The 20,348-nt window shown below is 52.8% G+C and overlaps 1 protein-coding gene across 4 annotated transcripts in view; it reads right to left on the reverse strand.

Moving 5' to 3' along the window:
- Positions 1 to 306: 306 nt before the first annotated feature.
- The window catches only part of RPH3AL (rabphilin 3A like (without C2 domains)), a 142,255-nt gene continuing 122,213 nt past the window's right edge, over positions 307 to 20,348 (reverse strand). For 3 of the 4 annotated variants that reach the window (XR_004280426.1, XR_004280427.1, XR_004280425.1), the window contains 4 exons: positions 5,037 to 5,150; positions 4,754 to 4,868; positions 2,523 to 2,666; positions 307 to 1,459 (listed from right to left, as the gene is read on the reverse strand). Coding sequence is in view for 1 of the 4 variants with exons in the window: in XM_032319990.1 (XP_032175881.1) it covers positions 1,425 to 1,459; positions 2,523 to 2,666; positions 5,037 to 5,150 (293 nt within the window). In the remaining 3 variants the exon portion in view is untranslated. The remainder of the gene's footprint in view (positions 1,460 to 2,522; positions 2,667 to 4,753; positions 4,869 to 5,036; positions 5,151 to 20,348) is intronic. The other variant, XM_032319990.1, reaches the window with a different exon arrangement.

Raw genomic sequence — 20,348 nt, forward strand, 5'->3', positions numbered from 1 at the left:
GCGGGGAATCTTTTTCTCCCTCTCCCACTCCCTCTGCTTGTGTTCCCTCTCTCGCTGTGTGTCTCTGTCAAATAAATAAATTAAAGCTTAAAAAAAAGTTCATACAACTCATTTTGATTATTTGTATGTATACTTAAGTTTTTTTTCTAAGCAGAAATGGCCTTGTTTTTCCATTCAACATGAGGGTTGTGAGTTCTACCACACAGAGATCGAGCTCATTCTTTTCACTGTAAGCAACATGCTACATTCTCTATTGATGCGTCTCAGAAACACAAGTGACTGTGGTCTTTGGGGCCACACATCGGCTCAATGCAAATTCTAATCTTTATTGTTACAGATTTTGAAGCATAACTTGTCACAGAGAAACAGAATGTCTTTTTACCATCTGCCAGCGGCAAGGGCAAAAAAGCTAACAGTGGGGGCCTGAAGCCCAGAGAGAAGGCCCTTCGAGGAACAGGAGTACGGGGCAGTGGGAGAGTGGCCGGATGGAGAGATGGGGATACCAACACACACACACACACACATTCTCTCTCTCAAGCTCTGTCTTCAGGGAAGGGTTTTTCAGAAGCATTTGCTTACCGTCTAAATTATTTTTCATGCCCAACCGAAGCCACTGAAGAGGAGTGAATTTTAAAGGCTTAGGGGAGACTTGTCCCCCAGCTGGGGACGCAGCTGAAGACTGCTCTTCAATGAGGGAATTCACCGTATCCCCCAGAGCCCTTCCAGGCTCCACGAGCTGGAGAGAGGCTGAGCAGAACCTGGGGAGGCCGTCAGAGGAGTCCCCAGAAACCCAAGCAAGGGCCAGCATTCGACAGCAGCACCTGAGCCAATCTTGAGCCAAGGGAGGGTGCTGCTTCTGCTCCCAGAGCCCTCGGGAGGCGGAAGGGTGGGCAAGCCTCTCACCCAGCACCCTCTAGGACCCACTGCTCATCTCTAGGGTCCAAGCTCAGTTTTGAAGGGTTATGGGTTCTTCTTCCATTAATAGGAGAAAGCCCAGCCCAGTGCCTGCTGCAGTGCATATGGGAGGGCCCCATAAGGCCGGTCTGCAGGCCCTTCCGGCCCACCCCAAGACAAGACCAAACTTAAAATGAATATGGAGGTAGACTGGGGGAGGGCGCAAGGGAAGGGCAATAAATAAAGGTCAGGGCTGAGTGGGATGGCTGTGGGGGGCGGGGAGGGAGGAGGGCTCCCAGGGAAGAAGGGGGCAGAAAGGCACTGAGTGGGGGTTAGGAGACTCAGCCCCCCAAACACTGGTTGGTTGAGTCGGAGGTCACGTCCAACAAGGCTGTCCAGCTGAGGGCTCCAGACTGCTCACCAGACCCTCCCAGCTCGCTTTCTCTCTTGAACTCCTCCACTGCAAAGTCGGCTCCGTGCACCAAACACGTCTCTGCTGGGGCAGGCAGGCGGGCCCTTCGGAGGTCGTGTCAGCAACGGGGAATTGCCCAGGCAGGCCTTTTGCCTTTAGGGGAGAGGAAAAAAAAGGCCACTATAGGGTGAGCAGAGGTTGGATCCCTCCCCAGCGACAGCCTGAACTTTGGGAATGGTGTGGTAATGCAAAACTTCCCCCAGCTTGTTCCGCAAGCCCTGGGGCCCCTTCTATGCCCTGGGACACACAGATAGCCTTACTGGCTATCTGCTGAAGACCTACTTAGGGGACGCACTCCACGAGAATGTTGCATTTCTCCCATCCACCCCCAGCCCCACGAGGAACACAGCATGGTCCCCACATTAGCAATCATGGAACTGGGTGCAGAGAGATCAAATATTAGATTGAGTCATATCGATGCCAACATCTGACTATTTTTGATCTATAAAGAGGCAATTTCATATAGCTGAATCTGATGGTTTGCCCAGGTTCACGTGTCTGTGGGTGGCACGGCTGGGACTAAAACGTGGCTGATTCCAGACTGTCCTCTGCGGGGGATTTCAGGAGAAGGAGGGGAGAGGGTACACTCCACATACACGGCCCCGGGGCCTCCCTCTCCAGAGACCTGCTCACCTGTGACTTCTCTTAAATGCCCTAGCCTGTAGCTTCTTGGCACCATCGAGGAAGGAGAAAGGGGAGGAGGGAAGACAGGGAGCGGGTGAGAGCTCCCACAAGGCTTCCCGGTGTGTGTGGGGGGGGGGGGCTGCTGCCAGCACACACAGCCTGTGGGAGAGTCACTACTGGGCGGGGTGGTGGGGGGTCAGCTGCCAGCTGATGAATGCATGGGCTGCGTGCCCACGGCTCCTGGCCCAGAGGTGCCAAGTCCAGCTGGGACTTCTTTCTTGAAGGAGACTGGGGGCAGAAACAAGGTCTCTCACACTGCCTGAACCCACTGCATGATGCTCCCAAGTTGCCCGGGTTGGTTCACTGCAGGCAGGAGAGGGGTCTGGCTCACTTCGGATCCCCCCGTGCCCGGCACAACGCTCAATAAACAGAGAATTGCGAACGTCACCTAGCACTGTGGTTTGGGTGGAGGACCATGGGGAAGCAGAAAAGGGAGAGGTGGGTGCGTTAGAAGGAGCAGCCTGGTACTCACCGGGGCTCTTCGGGTCTGGCCGGGGTGAGGTGCCCTGCGGGTCTGCAGAGCTGGTCCCAGTCTCACTGGCCAGGCTGCTCTGGCTCCCGGAGAGGGGGCTGGGCTGGCGGGGGGGCCCCATCTTGGGGGACTCCATGCTGCCACCTGCAAGGGACCATGAACTGAGATGGGGATAATCTCAGCCTGATAAGGAGCTGATCTAAAATCTCAGTTTGGGGGCGTCTGGGTGGCTCAGTTGGTTGAGCGTCTGACTCTTGATCTCAGCTCAGGTCTCAATCTCACAGTCATGAGTTCAAGCCCCATGTTGGGCTCCACACTGAGCGCAGTCTACTTAAAAATAGGTAAAAAAATAAAATCTTGGGGCGCCTGGGTGGCTCAGTGGGATAAAGCCTCTGCCTTTGGCTCAGGTCATGATCCCAGGGTCCTGGGATCGAAGCCCCACATCGGGCTCTCTGCTCAACAGGGAGCCTGCTTCCCCCTCTCTCTCTGCCTGCCTCTCTGCCTAGTTGTGATTTCTTTCTGTCAAAAAAAAATAAAAATAAAAATAAAAATAACCTTAAAAAACAAAAATAAAATCCTCTCATTTGGAACTGTGCTAGGTGTCTGTGGGATTGTCTGCCCAGAGTCCCTTACCTGCTGCCCCACATGGCTGCCATGTTCTCAGGAGACCCTGCCCTCTGACCACTACTGGCTGGTCCAGGATATACAAAGGTCACTGCCTAGGCCTTCAGGTGGGTTCAGCAAGGAAGAAGTCACCAGCATGAAAACTAGCAATGATGAGTTTTTCCTGCCTTCACCGATTGAGGGCGAAGGGTGTACATATTCACTAACTCAATGGGATTTTTTAAAAAGTTTGTTTGTTTATTTAAGTAGTCTCTACACCAGCATGGGGCTTGAACTTGACCCTGAGATCAGGAGTCACATGTTCTATGGCCTGACCCAGCTGGGTGCTCCCCAGTGTTTGTTTTCGTTATTTTTTTTAGACTCTATTTATTTATTTGAGAGAGAGAGAGAGAGAGAGAGAGAGCATGAGCAAGAGAGAGCAAGCACACATGTTGGGAGAGGGGCAGTGGGAGAGCCTGATGCGGAGCATCAGCTGAGCAGAGAGCTGAGCTGAGCAGAGAGCCTGATGCGGGACTCAATCCCCAGACTCTGGGATCATGACCTGAGTGGAGGGAAGGCAGACGCCCAACTGACGAACCCCCCGGGGGCCCCCAGTGGTGTTATTAATTGCTGCTTTTATTAACTAAGTACTCTTCCCTTATGTATAGCTGTTACCTCGTGGCCAAGCAGAGAGCACAGAGGTGAGGCCTGTACTACTCTGTGCTCCATCTCTTCCTACTTACCACACTCCCTTGGTCATGGCTGAGAGCTGGTATGAGGGAGGGTTCAGTGCTCTGTGGGGGGTGGGGGATGCGGGGGCATATAAAATCTGCCCCAGAAACCAAGGCCGGCAGGTGAGTGTCCTTCACACTCTTCTAAGTTAGACTCTTTAGACTGAGAGGGCTCAGAGATTGTCTAGTCCAGAAGCCAGTGTCGTGTCCTGTGTGGTCTCCACCTACTGGTAATGACCACTTGGAACAGTGTGCTGAGGAGGCTTCTGAGGCCATATCAGGCTCTGTGGGAGAGTCCTGAGATCGACCAGTAATGTCTGCTAGGGGCACTGGAGCGGAAGCGGAAGTGTGCATGCCAGGCATCTGCCGGCTCTGATCCAGCCTGAACTGCCATCCCCATCAGGAATTTCCTCCATATTGGCATTGGCAGATCACTCCACCTTGGTCCCAGGATAACACCCTGAGGCATGTCCTTTCAGTTTGGGACAGTTATTATAAAGCTCTCTGCTTATGCATTAAAATCAGCCTCCCTGAAATGTTTTTCAAATACCCCAGTTTTCTACCCTCTGGAGTATTTCTAACTGACCTGGTCCTTTTCCCAGGAAGGCCCTCTGTGGGTTTAAAGGAAAGAAAAGTGTGCCCCCAGGTCTTCTCTGCACTAGCCTCCAGACTCCATTAACTCTCTTTCATATGACAAGGTCATAGAGGCCAGCTCAGAGAGGTCAAACTCAGAAAACACTTTAGGGACCACATGCTCTGGGAGACAGAGGCCCAAGAGGTAAAGATATGTATTAATCAGGGCCCCACCGTGATTTCACGGCAGAGCCGAGCTAGACCAAGGCACTTTCTACCTGATGTTCACAGCTCTTATCACTCACGAGACAAAAAAAATCTCACCCTGGGCATGCTCGCTGGGAGCCTAGGGGGGATCCAGGTATGCAGGCAGGTGTGCTAGATCTGCCAACCTCCCTTTGCCCCTGCCGATCCATCTGGGTCTCCTCTAGGTCCCACTCTGCAGAGAAGCTAATGCTTAGCTCCTGGTCATCCCAGCCCCACACCCCCCTCCTCCTCTGTCAAGAACAGTTCCGCAGACACCAGCTGGGTGGCCATGAGCTGAGGAAGCAGCCGTGCCATCGGCACGAGGGGCTTCAGGAACAAGCAGTGTCCTTGTTCTGCTTACCTGCTTCTCCGAAGGGCTTGGCACCTGTGGGCTCCCTGACCCCTGTCAGAAGAAGTCTGTCCTCCAGGCTAGAGGTGCTGAGATCTGAGTCACTGTCACTGTCACTGGAAACCACTGGAAAGAACAGACGCCAGCATGAGAGGTTACCCTTCCCAGTCACTACAGTAGGCACATCAGGCAGAGGGCCTGGGGCAGGCCTCCCTTCTGCCGGGACAAAATGGCATGGAACCTTGGCTGGTCCTTGTGTTTGGGATACAGAAACAGTGGCCTGGGGAGCGGAATGGCAGGGTACTCCGTTCTGTCAGCCAAAGAGGTGAGTGCTGGTGTGAAGAGGCTGGGCCTCAGGCTTACCTCCCTACAGCTGGCCGTCTCCAGAGGTGACCCTGTCCCACTGGCAGACTCAGGATCCTCTTGCTCTGGTAGAAGCCGATTATCCCCTTGGGTTGCAGGCACAACTGCTCTGAGACGTGCACCTGGCCACACTCAGGGTGTAAGGCCACGCCCCTCTACCTTGTGCTGAGGCTGTGTTACAGGTACAAAATATCCGGTCCTCGCCAACCCTTATAGAGCACTCCAGGCACTTGACAGCTGCTAGCTTGCTCAAGCTTCTGGACAACCCTAAACACGGGGCTTGCGGGTGAGGAAGCCAAGGCACTTGCCCAAGGTGCTAAGTGGGAGGGCTGGGGTCACTCCCTGGCAGAATGGCTCTACCCCTCTGTGTCTGCAACCACTCTGATTTTGCTGGGAGAAATGAACTGGGAGCCGGCAGGCCTGGGCACTCGTCCCAGTTCATCCAGGAATGTACAGTGGGGTCTTGTGAACACAGACGGGAGCCGGGCTGGTGGGGCTGGAGTCCCAGGAGAGGGAGGAGAGGGAGCTCTCCCGGCAAACACCTGCTGTGGTAGAAACCTTCTTTTCTGGACTACATGGCACCACATTTGGCCAGTGGATCAACAGTGGGAGTCATAATACCGGATATATTCATAGATTAAACATTCTATTTTAATTTTAAGCATAGACACGTATACCCATTCACCCATCTTTTGATGGAGGGATTGGGGGCTGCTTTGAGATCGGGCCCACAGGGTCTTCTGTGTCTAAGCTGTGTCTGTATGGCGGTATCTGTTCTCCCCAGGCACGGGGTCTCTACACTGGAGCACAGCTTAGAGACATTAGCAAAGCGGGATGAGTACAGGATCCTTCTCTGCTTTTCCATTTCTTTCTCCTGCTTTTTACAGTTGTCCTGCCCACACCTGATTCAATAGCTTTTTTAAGCACGTCGCTTCTCTCAAGACTTTCGGAAGTCCTGGTTTTAATGAAACAACTCTGTCTTTTCCTGGCTCTTTCCAGCAGTTTACGTAACGTTTAATTAGGTGATGTCATCCTCATACCAAGTACCACACAGCACAGAAGGTCTGGGGTCATGGGTAAACCACTCTCACGGGGCACTGACTCGGTGGATGGGGTGTGAGTCCATGTGCCTTGCCAGGGAGGGCAACGTGCTGGGTCCGGAAGGAAGGGAGGAGAGGCTGGGCACTCTGCCCCGCACAGTGTCAGCTGCCCAGAGAGCACGACTGCCCAAAAGCTCCGAGCCCCAGAGACCCATGGAGTGGGGTGGGTGACGAGATCGGAAATCAAGTCAGTCCATGCCCAGGGTGGCTGAGAGGCTTCATGTAATGGGTCAGGCTCCCTGTGGAGCCATGTGCAGGGGAAAGCACTGAGCCAGCGTCAGCATCCTGTAGGAAGGACAGTGGTCAGGCAGGGAAATCCCCTGGGTACAAGAGCAGCTGCAGGAGGACCCAGGCCATGGAGCTTCTAGGGCCTTCTGGAAAGCCTTTGTGCCTTCAGCAAAGGGAGTCACAGGTCACTGAATCTGGCAACCGGAGGGATGGAGCTGGCCAACCATTCCAGCTCTAGGAGATTCTCTACCCCGTGTGGCCTTGGCAGAGCATCTGGTACACAGGAGCTTCAGGAAGAAGTCCTGATGACTGCTTGACTCTTCCCTCTCCCCATACCCACATTCTGCCCGCTTTGCCCACTGAGTGGTTCTCCAACCAGTGGCCTCCTCACCATGGTCGCCTGCTTAGCTCCAAACCTCCGTGTCTCCAGTCCGGACTCCTACACTCGCTTCCCACCGGGGCCCCACCTGTGGGCACCTCTCTTGGCACGGAGGGGAATGCTCCAGCTAACACGAACATCCTAGCCTACCCTTTCATTCTTTAAGATCGTATTTATTTATTAGAAAGAAAGAGACAGAGCATGAGCTGGGGAGCAGCAGAGAGAGAGAAAGACTCCCTGCTGAACAGGGAGCCCAATGCGGGGCTTGATCCCAGGCCCCCGGATCATGACCTAAGCCAAAGGCAGACGCTTAACAACTGAGCCACCCAGGCGCCCTCATCCTGGCTAATCTTACTCAGGCTTCTCCACACGACTGGGTTCTTACCAAACTGCCGGTTAGTACCTCCTCCAGCAACTCACTTCCTACTGCTCAGAATTCCCTGCCCGTGCCTCTTCTCCTGGGTACTTTTTGTTTACTGATTTGTTCTTTTAGTAATCTCCACACCCAACATTGGGCTCGAACTTACAAGGTCAAGAGTCCCACGCTGTACCGACTGAGCCAGCCAGGCGCCTGTCTCCTCCAGGGAGCCTTCCCTCTCACCTGAGACTGGCAGGCTGAATGCTCTAGGTATTCTGCTACAGCCACTGTCTGCTTTCAGTGTGCATGTGTGTGCATACGTGTGTGTGTGTGTGTGTGTGTGCATGTGCTTCCCCAGCAGACTGCTGGGATCCTGGGGGGCAGGGCCAAAGTGCACTGGTGAATGAGGCTGGCGCACTTCTTGCGCACAGCCTGACCCACGTGGGTGGGACAACAGTGATGCTAACGTGACTGTTCCCAGCTTTTCCTTCCTCTAGCTGCTCAAGGATTTTTTGCCTTTTCTGCTCTCTTTCCCTCCTGGCCTTCCCCAGAAAAAGAGTTCTGGTTTGGCTTTGAGGGCTTTTGTGATGTAGCCTGGGATTCAGAGGGGCTGGGGGTCCATATGCCCCTTTATAGTATTTGAGAAGTGCAAAGGCCTGATTTATTCTGCAGCTGCTTTGCAGGTTCCAGATGGGGTGTCTTTGATCATGACTCCATCTACAGGACCTCACGGGTGTTGGTTTTGTAAGCATTGACATATTTTTGACTCACTTGGTGACAGATGAGGCATCTGCCCTGGGGGTCCCTGGACAAAGGGAGTGGGAGGTGGGCAGGAGGCTGAGAGCAGCTCCCCGGGTCTCCCTTGGGGCAGCTGCAAAGAAATCAGGGAGGTGGTGTCCTCCCAACAGAAGGGGGACTGGCAGCCTGTTAAGCAGAGGGGAGTCCCTGAGGAGAGCTGGGGTTGATTTCCAAATGGCTTCCCTGAGTCTCTGCTTATGCATAATGTAGTCATTCTTCCTGACTTGGAATGCTCTGTCTCCCCTATGGTCAATAGGGACAGGGGGGACAGGCAGCTCTCCAGTGTTGAAACAAGGCCGGGGTCCTTTTGCGCTACTGTGTAGGTGACCAAGGGAGCAAAACACCAAGAGCTGGATGCTTAACGACTGAGCCACCCAGGTGTCCCCATCCTGCCCAATCTTACTTAGGCTTCTGGAGAAGGAGACGATGGGAGAAGGTGTCTCGGACTCAGGTTTTGGTGGCAAGCTCATTTATCCTGCTCCTTCACCCTCCTCCCTGGCCCGTCATCTGCACATGCAGTGTGGGGTCACGCAGGTCCCAGAGTGAGCTTAAATTGCAAGAAGACAGTCTCGTGTTACACCAGGGGAGCAGCTTTTGTTGTGAGGGGTGGGTCTTGTCCCAAGCATCCCAAACTTGGAGGCCAGTTCGGGTACCATGTTGCCTAGTCCCATGTGCCCAGGTTGTTCAAGTTCTATAAAAAAATAAGTCCTCCTCAAGCTAGGCAAGTTAGGCGGTTGACTTGTTCTTTGTCTCCTTTTACAGACCCCAAATGGCCTTAGCCATGGAAAGGGGAAACAGTTCCAGATGACAGCTGAGCTCACAAAGGTGTCACAGGGCAGGGAACCAGCCAGTCGACAAGACTCATCCCCCTAGGCCATGCCTCCCTGGCTCATTGTGTCTGGAACCCTGAACTGGGGCCAGACCTCAGCTTCGAGGTCTTGGTAGTGCAAACCCAATCCCATTCTAATCCACTGTAATAAACTCTACTTGAAACAAAGAAACCGAAGGAAGCTAGTAGTGTCCACACCTGGCCTTGGTATTTACTGTCGGTGGGAAAGAAACACACCAAGAAGACACTGCTGAGAATGTACCTGGACAGGACCCAGTGCAAACACTATGTACCCCAACATTCCTCCTGCAGCAGGGGAAAAAGTGTTTCTTCCTCCTCCCCCTCTGACTGTCGCCATAAAACCTAAATCTTGGCTAATCTGCCATTCGATTGCCGATTGCCACCTTTCTCGCCGCATGGCAGCTGTGATCGTAAATCTTCCAGGTCTATTAAAGAAGCTTTTAGGCTCATAAATCTTTTGGCCCTTGCTCTTCCATCCTCAACAAAACACTCTGTGTGTCTGAAGGCTGATTTTTCCCTTCTAATTCCCCCAAGACAGTCTAAGATGGCTTGTTGATGAGTGCTTGTGTTCAGCCCACGCCTGATTTTTCAGATCGAAGATGGGAAAGCACTAGGGACAAGACGGTCCCACTCATCTGCCCAAGGAGAAGGAGGAGTCACCAAATGGACTCACCTGGGCTCTGCCAGAAGGCAGGGAGGAAGGAGGGCCTCCCCCACCCCGGCGGCCCTAGACCCAGGACCCTCTGCTGGGGGAGCTGGCATCCCTGAGATTTTCCCATCATGCCCCGGAAGGGCTGCCCCACTCTGCTCAGCTCTCATCTTTAGCAGTGGCTAGCTTCTCTGGGGACAGGCCAGCTTTTTCTTTTTCCCCGGCTCACTCTTGGATGGATTTGCAATTTGACTGTCACCATGGAAACTCAGAGTTTTGGTACATGAAGGTGGGGGGAAGTTTTCCCTTTTGGAAAGTCTTTCCTGACTGCCTCAAAGGACACGTGGAGCAGCTGCTGTCCTGTGAAGACACCTTGCCTGGGATGGTCCACGCGACAGGCAGGATGCTGGCCACTTGACCTCCAAGTACTGCACTGGGATTCGGGGGGGGACATACTTCCTGGCTCTTCTCGGCTACCTGCTCTCTTTGTGGCCCTGGGCATTTCTCAGGGCTTTATCACACACAAAGAGACCAACCTGGACAGCTCTTCCGTCTGAACCCTAGGATTCAACCTCAGGTCAGCTGTGTTTCTTTGGTGGAGGGCCCCCAGGGTCCCTCTCTGACTGAGAGGTGGGGAGATGTGACTTCTGGGCCACAATATCCGCCTGCTGGCACAGCAACAGCCCGTGAGCCTGGGAGGCACTAGCGAGCTGCTGCTGTTCCACTTGGAGGCTTCCAAAGCCCCCAGAAATGATGGGAATTAGAGAGGAAGAGAGATATTTTCAGCAAACATTCTGCCAAGGCAAAGCAGATGGTGGAAAATTTTGCATACTAAAACCAAAATAATTTTTTTTAATGTAAAGGGAAGATGAGAAGGCCCCGGAGAATGCATAGACGTCCCCAATTAGCCTTACCCTGCCTACCAGGCTGCAGAGGGCAGCAGCGGAACTATCCCCACCGGGACAGGAGAGAAGCTGTATCTCCCACAAAGAGCGCGGGGCCTGCAGCCTGAAATCCCACTGAGGGGCCTCCCAAGTCTGGGGCTCTGTCTGGTGGTCGCAGTGGGGAGGCATGGGGTGGTGTAGGGGCACTGGTTCTGCTGGGTCCTTTTCTGGCTTTCTTGTGAGCATTCACATGGAAACACAGGCAGCATCTGGCACATGGGAGGGGCCTTTTGCTTGAGGGACTCTTCCGGAACTCAACTTCCACACCACCTGCTGCAGGACTGGCCTTACTGTGTTTGGTGCCAGGACCAACCTCACAGGGGTGGACTCACCTTCTCTGGGGGAGGGGGACATGGATTCCTAGGTTGTTCCAGAGGGACGAGATGTTTCAGAGGCCATTTGCAGGCTGGGCTAGGATTTCCTTCTGAGACCTCTGCTCTTTCCTCCCCTCCCAGCGGGCAGGGCACTCCCCAGTCTGCCCTTGCCCTCCGTGCTCTGCTCCCTCAGGAGTCCTCCCCTCAAGGCCAGCCAGCTCCTCTGCTGTCTTCCCAACACACGCTTTCTGGTTTTCTCTCCAGAGAAACTGTCAGAGGCAGGCACTGTGATGTGAGTGACAGACTTCTAGCTCCCTCCCCACATCCAGGCTTGAGTCCTGGCCCGGCCTTGGACACTCCTGGGCAAAGACCTTCATCTCCCTGAGCCTCAATCTTCTCCTCTGTGAAACAGAGACAAGAGCAACCCCGAGGAAATAAGATCGAGTAGGACAAAAGGCACTGCAAGTTCAACAAGCTATGCAGGCCTGTAAATATTTTTAAAAATTCAATTCCAGTTCATCCCCCCAGAAGCCCAGCTAAATTGTGCCTCTATTGAAAAGTGTCTTCTGCCCTGGGGGAAGGGGAAATGGGAGACAGGCCCTTCCTCACTCTCCCCATGACTGCTGGGGCAGCTCTCCAGGCCCCTCAGACACTGCCCGGCATTGCATTTCTTTTCCTATGAATGACTGTCTTGATTCCCCCAACTGTACCAGGAACCGCTTGAGGTCAGGGCCCCGTCTCAAAATCCGCATCTGCCTCCTTTCCTCGGCCCCCAGCACTGAGCTTTGGGTCAAGCAGACACGCAGGAAATACCGGCCCGCTTCCTGGAAAAACCTCCCCAGGAGAGGATGCAGCAGTGAATAGAGACAGGAGGACTGGATGGTGGTCAGCAAGGTGGTGACGAGCCAGCTCCGGTTCCAGAAGGGGTGGACCCAGCAGGCGCCTCCTCACAGCCTCCTCCCTCTTGAAGGACACTCAGGTGGGCCAAGCCAGGCTGCTGGTGGCCTCAGCCTGAGCCAGGGACAGACAGATTGGGGGGAGCGGTCAGAGGCTGGTTGTCGCAAACATGGGGTGGGTAGGCCCTGGGCAGGAGATGATGGGGGGCGGGCCTGAGGCACTGTTCACACACAGTCTGCTCTTCTTTCAAATCCAAGTCCAGGGGCACCTGGGTGGCTCAGTGGGTTAAAGCCTCTGCCTTTGGCTTGGATCATGATCTCAGGGTCCTGGGATCGAGCCCCACATAAGGCTCTCTGCTCAGCAGGGAGCCTGCTTCCTCCTCTCTCTCTGCCTGCCTCTCTGCCTACTTGTGATCTCTGCCTGTCAAATAAATAAATAAAATATTAAAAAAAAAAAAAGAACAAAAAAACCCCACCAAATCCAAGTCCAGGGGAACCTGTCCTCATAGGGATGGATCCTGGGAAGCCAGAGAGGGACAGAGCCCACCTCCCTCTCTCCCAGACCCCAGAGTCAGGAGATCTGTGACCTTTGCTTGCCAGCTCCCTGACTGCCCTGAGCTTCGTTTCCTCATCTGTGAGGTGGAAATATCACAGGATAACCTCAGAGAGCGGGGTGAGCATATGGCACTCAGGGAGGCCTTCTTCCTTGGTCTCCCGTCGGGGGTGCCACCAGGGACATCAGTAGCGACAGCACAGACGAAGCTGGGAACTGAGAGTTGGGGAGTGGAGAGTTTCCTGTGCTTGCTTGTTCCTTCATCATTGATTTTAATTAACTCCTTTCTTTGGGCTCACAGACAGACCGGAGGCGCTGGATAATGAAGACGAATCCTCAAATCAATAGTGATGTGGTCGCCAGCATTGAAATCCTGTGGTCCTGCCCTTGGTGGAGGAGCCCCAGATAGAATGGGAGGGGGAGGATGGAAGATAAGAACAGCTTCCTCCAGAGTGAACGTGATACTCTCTGCGGAGGCAGAGTGTTCAAGAAGAAGGGAAGTCAGGGAAGGCTTCTTGGAAGAGGTGGAATTTAAAACCAGGCAGAGTTTAGACACAAACGCTGGGACAGAAATGCTGGGGCTAGGGTGAGTCTGGCATCCCTGACAGAGAACAGGAAAGGCAAAGGCCAGGCGGTGGGCTTCTTTGGGGCCTGGACAGCCCCGCTGGCTCAACAGAAAGGCTTCAGGCTCAGGCACCTAGGAGTGAGGTCTGGCTTTGGGTGTGCTCTGCACTATTTCTCTCTGGCGGCTTATTGCTGCTGATTTATAGCACAGATGAAACAAAGTGAATGAATATCTCCTGCCTTTGCTCGGATCCAAAATGTGCCTTGCTTCTCTCCTTACCACAGCTCTCTCTCCTTCTGTCTCTATGGGTCTCTGGGCTTTTGTCTTTTGTCTCTTTGGGCCTCCTTTTTTGCTGATGTTTTTTAAAAAAATCTCTCTCTGCCTTTGCTTCTCTTATCTTTCTTTCCTGACTTATATGTCTTGTGTGTCTTTGTGTTCTGGGTCTTCCTGGGTTTTTTCCTTGGTTCCTCTGTTTGTGGTCAGGTTCTCACTCTACAGTCTTGTCTCTCAGTGTCTCTGCCCGTCTGTCGTTGGGTCTCTGTCTCTTTCTTTCCCCAGGCCTCTCTGTCCCATTCCCTCAGGGTCCAGCCTTCTTGGCTTTTGGGTTCATCCCTCCAGTTCCCCTACCTGAGCAGAGGCTCAGGGCCATGGGGTCTGTGCTCAGAGCCTGAGTGTGGGGGATGGGCTGCCAGGACTACCTGAACCCCAGGTGGACCCAGAAGCAAGTGAGGCAGGAGAGGCCTGGCCCCCGGTCCTGTACGGAAATCTGGGTAGATGGACTCTTCTATCCTTGCTGCGGCTCCTGGGCCAGCAGTGGGGAATCAGCTCAGCCTATGTGCCAGGCCAGCCTTCACCTATGATGGCACAGCTTTCTCCTTGGGCTTTACTGGTGTCGGACAGGGCAGGCGGGCCTGGGTTTATTCACATCACCTAGGTTCCTAGAGGCTGAGAAATCTAGAGTGGGCAGAGTTGAATTGTAGGTTTCTGCGGTGACACAGGTGAGTGGCTAGAGAGGGTGTGCTTCATGGCACAGGGTGGAGCCCTGCCCAGGCCCCCCAAGTGGAAGTTCAGCACACATCCATTAACAGAAGCCAGGGGCTGACTGTGGGGGCTGCTTCCCCGGGGTTGGCTCAGATGGGGTGGGAGTGGGGACAAGGAGGCCCAAGACCTTGCCTTGGAGTTGGAATCATCCAATTAACTGAGGCGGACACTGGGCTTGGACAAATGAGAATGGACAGCCATGCCCCTGACCTCTGTGGTATGGCTAAGGAGGACCTTCTGCTCTTGGGAAGTCAATCCCCAAGCGAAGGAGGATGCCCAGGACAGGAAGGGGGTGCTGCTGGGGCAGGGGTGGGGCGCAGCAGTGGGAGCCCATAGTTCACTGAAGTTTCAGGCTTCTGTTCTGGGGAAGCCCCCCCCCCATTCACACCCACTGGCATCGGGCTAGCGTTTGGCTTCACCAAGGGCTCTGAAGGTCAGGACAAATTAGTATGCATGGGATTCTCTTTGAAAACAGCCACAAAAAAAGGTAGCCGGGCCTCTACTTCCCTGAGATTTAGGGAAAGGGCAGAGTTTCCTAAATGCGGAGGGCATCTTTCTGTGCACACTGAGGTTATCTGACCTCTCGGTGCCCTACTGTAACATGGGACCACAGTAGGACATGGCTCACTCTGCCCCAGTTGTCAGGAGATTCCACGAAACAAGGAATGCCCCCTGCCTGGCACAGGCTACGGTGAGAAACCATGCAAGCAAGCCTTGGCAGCGACCATCCTTGCTGGTTTTATCTGGCTGCTCAGCACCGAAGGCTGAGGCCGGCCTCTTTCACCTGCACAGACCTTCAGGCAAACAGTCCCCGGGCCCTCAGAGCGTGCAGGAATGGCAGCCACATGGGAAGACTGCCAGCTGAGTGCCAAACCCCTGGTCTTCCCTGCCTGTGGAGAAGGAAGGCATCTAGCTCCCCAAATGGCTGGGGGGAGCTCCACAGAGCACGATGACCCTTTCTCATTTATTGGTCTTCTGGAGCCAGACAGCTGACCTACACCATGCAGACCGGAGTCAGGCGTTTATGGGTTGCAGTGAGGGACGCCTGATGCCCTCTCAGACACTCAGAAGACAGTGTCTCCAGCCTCTTCTCTAAAGCTCCCGGGATCCTGCGCGCCTGTGCGCCTGCGCGTGTGTGCTTGTGTGTGCGTGCACAGGGAGGGCAGGGCCAGTGCTGAGATGGGGCTGGTCTCTGCGGGAGGGGCAGCCTCAGCGTAAGATCTGTGAGCTCCTTCACCACCTGCCAGAAATTTCTCCAGAAAGTTTCCTTCCCTTGGATTTGGAACAGTAAGATACCAAAGCTGGAAGACAACAGAGTGTCCCGGCCCCCTCATCTCCATCCTACTCCTGGGGCAACCCGAGCCCAGAGAGGAAGAAAGACTTCCAAAAACTAATTTCCCTAGCCTGGGGCCAGGATTGGGGGTGGGGAGGCACAGATGTGAGGCTGTCAAGCTCTGCTTTCCACAGGTCAGCTGGCAGTGTCAGTGGGTGAGGTGGGCTGGGCATGATATTTATTTTGATATATTTATCATATTTCTGGATATGAGTATTTATTTCCGCAGAGCAGTGTGCCCGCTTTTGTTGCAACAGATGTTCTTGTTGGTCTAATTCCGAGGCTCTCTTTTTTCAATAGGGATGTGGAAACAAGAACTATTTCAGTTTCTTCTTAATAACGCTGGAAGGGTGGTAATCAGAGTGGCAAGAGACAACAAGGAGGGGTGGGGACTTCGGCCAACCCAAGAAAGCATGCCCAGTGTGAAGAGGGAAGCTGCCTCAGCCGGTCCAATTTGTCCAGGGAGGGGGTAGTCAGCAGACTTTCTGATGTTTAAAACAGCCAGAATTCCATATCTTTTCAAATAATAAGAATTCTTCGCATTTCAAAAAGTTATCAGTGAACTTAAACCAGTGAGCCAGATCGAGTTGCAACCTCAAACACAGGCAAATGTCCAACCCTCAGAGGACAGATGGCATCCCACTTCCCAACATGGAAGCCCTCCTGCTCTGCCATCCTCTGCCTCCTTCTTCAAGCCTCAGCCAGCCTGGCCCCCTACAAGGAACACACCCTCCCAGCTGCTCCAAAGGCTGCAGGGAGTTCATGGGCCCATGTTGAAGCCAACGTGACAGAAATGGCAAGTCCAGAGTCTGGCTGGGACATATTTGGGGGAGGGGGGGCTCGGTGAGTCGGGAGTGGGAGAGGGCAGCTGAGCGCTCCAAGGAGCTTCCAAAATGCTAATTTCTTAGGAACAGAGAAAGAAGGAAGGTGGCATAGCAACAGCTGGCTCTGGGCAGTGAGCAATCCTGTATGAAAATAAAACATTTTACAATCCACAACCGTGGCTCATTAAGAATGAATGGATCTACTGGTATAAATAGCACGCTGCGTTAAGAAGTCAGGAAACAGCATATGGGTTTGATGGAAAAACGGCTGCCACCGAACTGCTGATTAGTTCTGTTGGCTGCAGCTCTGCACTAACGAGACAGAGGTCTGTGGTTCCAAGCTTTTGTGGGCCATGTGGATTTCTCCATCTTGGGCCATAGCATGTATTCCCATCTCCCCAGCCCTGATCCCAGTATGGAGGCAAACTCTGGACACATAGTAACAACTCTGTACTGAATTTCCCTCAATTTCTAAAGCACACTATCCTCCCTATAATAGCCAGCCTCTGCTTGAATGCTCTCAGTGACAGGGAACTCACTACTATGTCAGACCCAAAACATCTAATTCTGTGGCTACTGAGTAAGAGATACAAATTTCCCCCTGTGCTGTCCCAACCCTGCTTTAAGGGAAAGCAGCCCTAAGTAGCCATGCCATCTGAAGGGATACAGGCTAGATGTGAAAAGGACAGCCTGAGTAGGAATGAGTTGGGCCAACCACCTCCTCCCTGAGTGCAGATGTGGGGTCGTAAGTGCAGCCAGAGGAAGGGCACGCCAGATGCAGGGGATGGAGCTGACCCAAGAAGCAGCCACTACCATACTCTTCTACCCCAGGGGTCTCACAAGCCTTGTCTCCTCTGTTTCTGGAAGACCTTTACCAGAAGCCTGGCAGCAACCCCTGTACTTGAGCTGGCCTTGGTGGTCTCCATTCCTTGCAACCAAAAATCCTCCTGCCAAAACTGAAAGGGGACAGCCACTGTGCGTGGTGATTTGGGCAACGGTTTACTCTATGCTGAACCCAGAGGGGAGAGGAATGGCCTGTGATTCAGAAGCCTCTTGGCTGCAAGTGTGTAGGATAGCCTCCCCCTCCTCGTCTATCCTGAAGCTGCCCCACGGGCTGTCTGAGCATCTGATGAGATAATGACCATGAGTTGCAGAGCTCTGGCTGCTGCCAATGTGGCGCCCAGTGTACTGGACATGGTGGTGTTGGGGGTGGAGGTGGGTTAGCCGGGGGTCATTCAGCAAGGCTGGCCCAGGGTAAACATTTGTAGCCTGACCTGAACCAGACCGCTCAACCCAAACAATCCTGACACTTGCTTTCCCTGGACTGCAAACGGAACCACAGCTGAAAATTTTTTAAAAAGTGTTTAAAATTTAGTGAACCAAGGAAGCGATAATGAAACCCCTCTATTTTTCTCAAAACGATCCAACTGGAACAAATCCAAAACCTTGAAGTACTTTTTTGAAACAGACCTTGAATCACCCAGTGTGTAAATCTGTTCAAATCCTTCCAGGAAGCCCTTGCTCTGCTCACGGGGCTGCCAGAGGGCAGGACATGGGAGGGCCCTGCAGAGGGACAGGGACACGGGCTCAGCAGAGATGGGAAAGTGCACTTGCCCCACCACTATGGGAACTCTAGAGACCTTCCTGTGCCGCAGCCAGGGACCTTCTGGCCTACCGTGGCTTCTGTGCTCTCTCTGAGGAGAAGTGGGAGGAAATGGGTATCTGTACACTTGGGTAGGGCTTTATGGGTCTGTGGCGGAAGACAAAATGAAAAGGCCTCCCTAATCCAGCCAGGCCACAGAGCAGTGATGAGGGCTTTAGTCCTCTCCCACCTGCCCAGCCCCAGGCTCCAGGTAAAGGCCAATACGGCAAAGCCTTACCAAGCTCAGGTGGGTCTCCAAGGGATCCCAGCTCTCTGGTTCCCATCTGAGAAAAGCAGAGACATCCTAGAATGCCCTTCGAACAGTGTATGTACTCAAGACTCAGGGCTTCAGGCCCCCATTTCCGGAGCTCAACCACAGCTGGGCCAGTTGGGGCAGACCAACCATTGAGTAGATAGGGCAATGTTGCCCAATGTTGCCTCCAGTCAGAGCACTGGGGGCTGAAGAAAAGAAGCCCCATCATGTTAAGGATCCTTGTCACTGGAGGGAGAGAAGCACAAAACCCTGAGAATAATTTTCAGATGTAATGACTTCACTCAGATAAATTCCGCTCTCTCTCTAGCTCTTGTAGGGAATTAGGCTCATCTAGTATCCAAGACAAGCCCTCCTCCCCACTGCCCGCTTCTATCATAATGCAAGGCTGCAGAAGTTAAAGGCTTGATTTTTCAGCCTCCCCTTTTAACTTTCTTCCATTCTTTATAGTGATGGCTGGAGCTGCTGCAACCATCTTGTGACCATGAGGGAAAGAGCAAGAATTATAAAGACACCTGTCCTGACATCAATGAGCTGCTGAACCACAGCTTCAGGTGCCTTCCTTAAACTTTCTAGCATATGACAAAACAGATAATCTGTTATTACCCAGATATGCCAGGTTAATATGGTATTGGTCACCCCTACGGCCAGCAAATATCTTTGTGTATAGCCCACGGGTGAAAATCCAGCTCAAAGGAAAGAAGTCTGCTAAAGAGGTGGGCCAAGCTCTAAAGGGATTAAGACCCAAGAACCCATAGTACTGGCTCCACATTTTACACCTTTTTTTCACAGGGGAGCAAAGAGACCAGGAGTGTGCAAACTGGCATTAGTCATTACTGCCATGAACTGGGAGCAATGATCCGCCACTGAAAAGCAGTGTGGAGCACACACTCCATTTAGATCTACCAGGTGCAGGGCACCTGGGTGGCTCAATGGGTTAAGCTACTGCCTTCAGCTCAGGTCATGATCCCAGGGTCCTGGGATCGAGCCCTGTGTCGGGATTCCCCAGTCATCAGGGAGCAGCTTCTCTCTCTCCACTCTGCTGTGCTCTCTGTGTCACTCTGTCTCAGTCTCAAATAAATAAAAACATTTAAAAAAAAAAGATTAGATTGTTTAGGTGGGAAGGTGGACCTCTCTCAGAGACACACAGGTCAGACCCAAGGCCACTCAGGTCACTCTGTTCCTTCCTCCATCCTGGGGAAAGAATGAATGACCTGCTATAAGCAAGCTTACAGAAGTCTCGCCTGGTGGTCTGCGGGCAAATCCTTGTCCCAAATCAACACCCAGGGTACAGAAAAGGGTGAGAGAAGTAAACTCCGGTAGTCAGCCAACCTGTTCTGCACGTGCAGGAGCGTCACCAGCTCTCTTTGAGATAACACAGCAGAAAAAAATATCTTGGATCTTTTCTAATATATTGTGTTATTTTTTTTTAAGATTTTATTTATTTGAACGAGAGAGAGAGATCACAGGCAGGCAGAGAGGCAGGAAGAGAGGTGGGGGGAGCAGGCTCCCGGCTGAGCAGAGAGCCCGATGCTCAGATCATGACCTGAGCTGAAGGTAGAGGCTTAACCCACTGAGCCACCCAGGTGCCCTCTTTGTGTTATTTTTAACTTTTTTTTTTTTTTTTTTTTTGAGAGAGGGGTGGGAGGGGCAGAGGGAAAGAGAATCTTAAGCAGATTCCATGCCCAGCAAAGAGCCCAACATGGGGCTCAATCTCACGGCCCTGAGCTCATGACCTGAGTCGAAATCAAGAGCTGAACGCCCAGCCAACTGCACCACCCAGGCGCTCCTAACATTTAGATCTTTAATCTTTCTGTGGCATGTTTCTGAATACATACGGAACGGGTGGAAATCTAATTATGCTAATTCTGGTTGTTACATAAACCTGTTATTTTCCCACTGAATTGAAAAACTACCTATGTTCAGCTTCCATACATCCTTAGGTCTATTATTTCCCTATTCTGTTCTACTTACCTATTTATCCTATAAATAAATATTCTATTTATTCTGATGCCAATACTTTACTATTTCTATTGATTATAGTAATTTTATAGTAAGCCTTAAAAGTAAGCAGCTCCTTCTACTATCTTGCCATTATTAAAAAAAGAAACAAAATATTTTGGGGGTGCCTAGGTGGCTCAGTGGGTTAAAGCCTCTGTCTTCAGCTCAGGTCATGGTCCCAGGGTCCTGGGATTGAGCCCTGCATCGGGCTCTCT

The sequence above is a fragment of the Mustela erminea genome, chromosome 18 (assembly GCF_009829155.1).
Source record: "Mustela erminea isolate mMusErm1 chromosome 18, mMusErm1.Pri, whole genome shotgun sequence".
Lineage (NCBI taxonomy): Eukaryota > Metazoa > Chordata > Mammalia > Carnivora > Mustelidae > Mustela > Mustela erminea.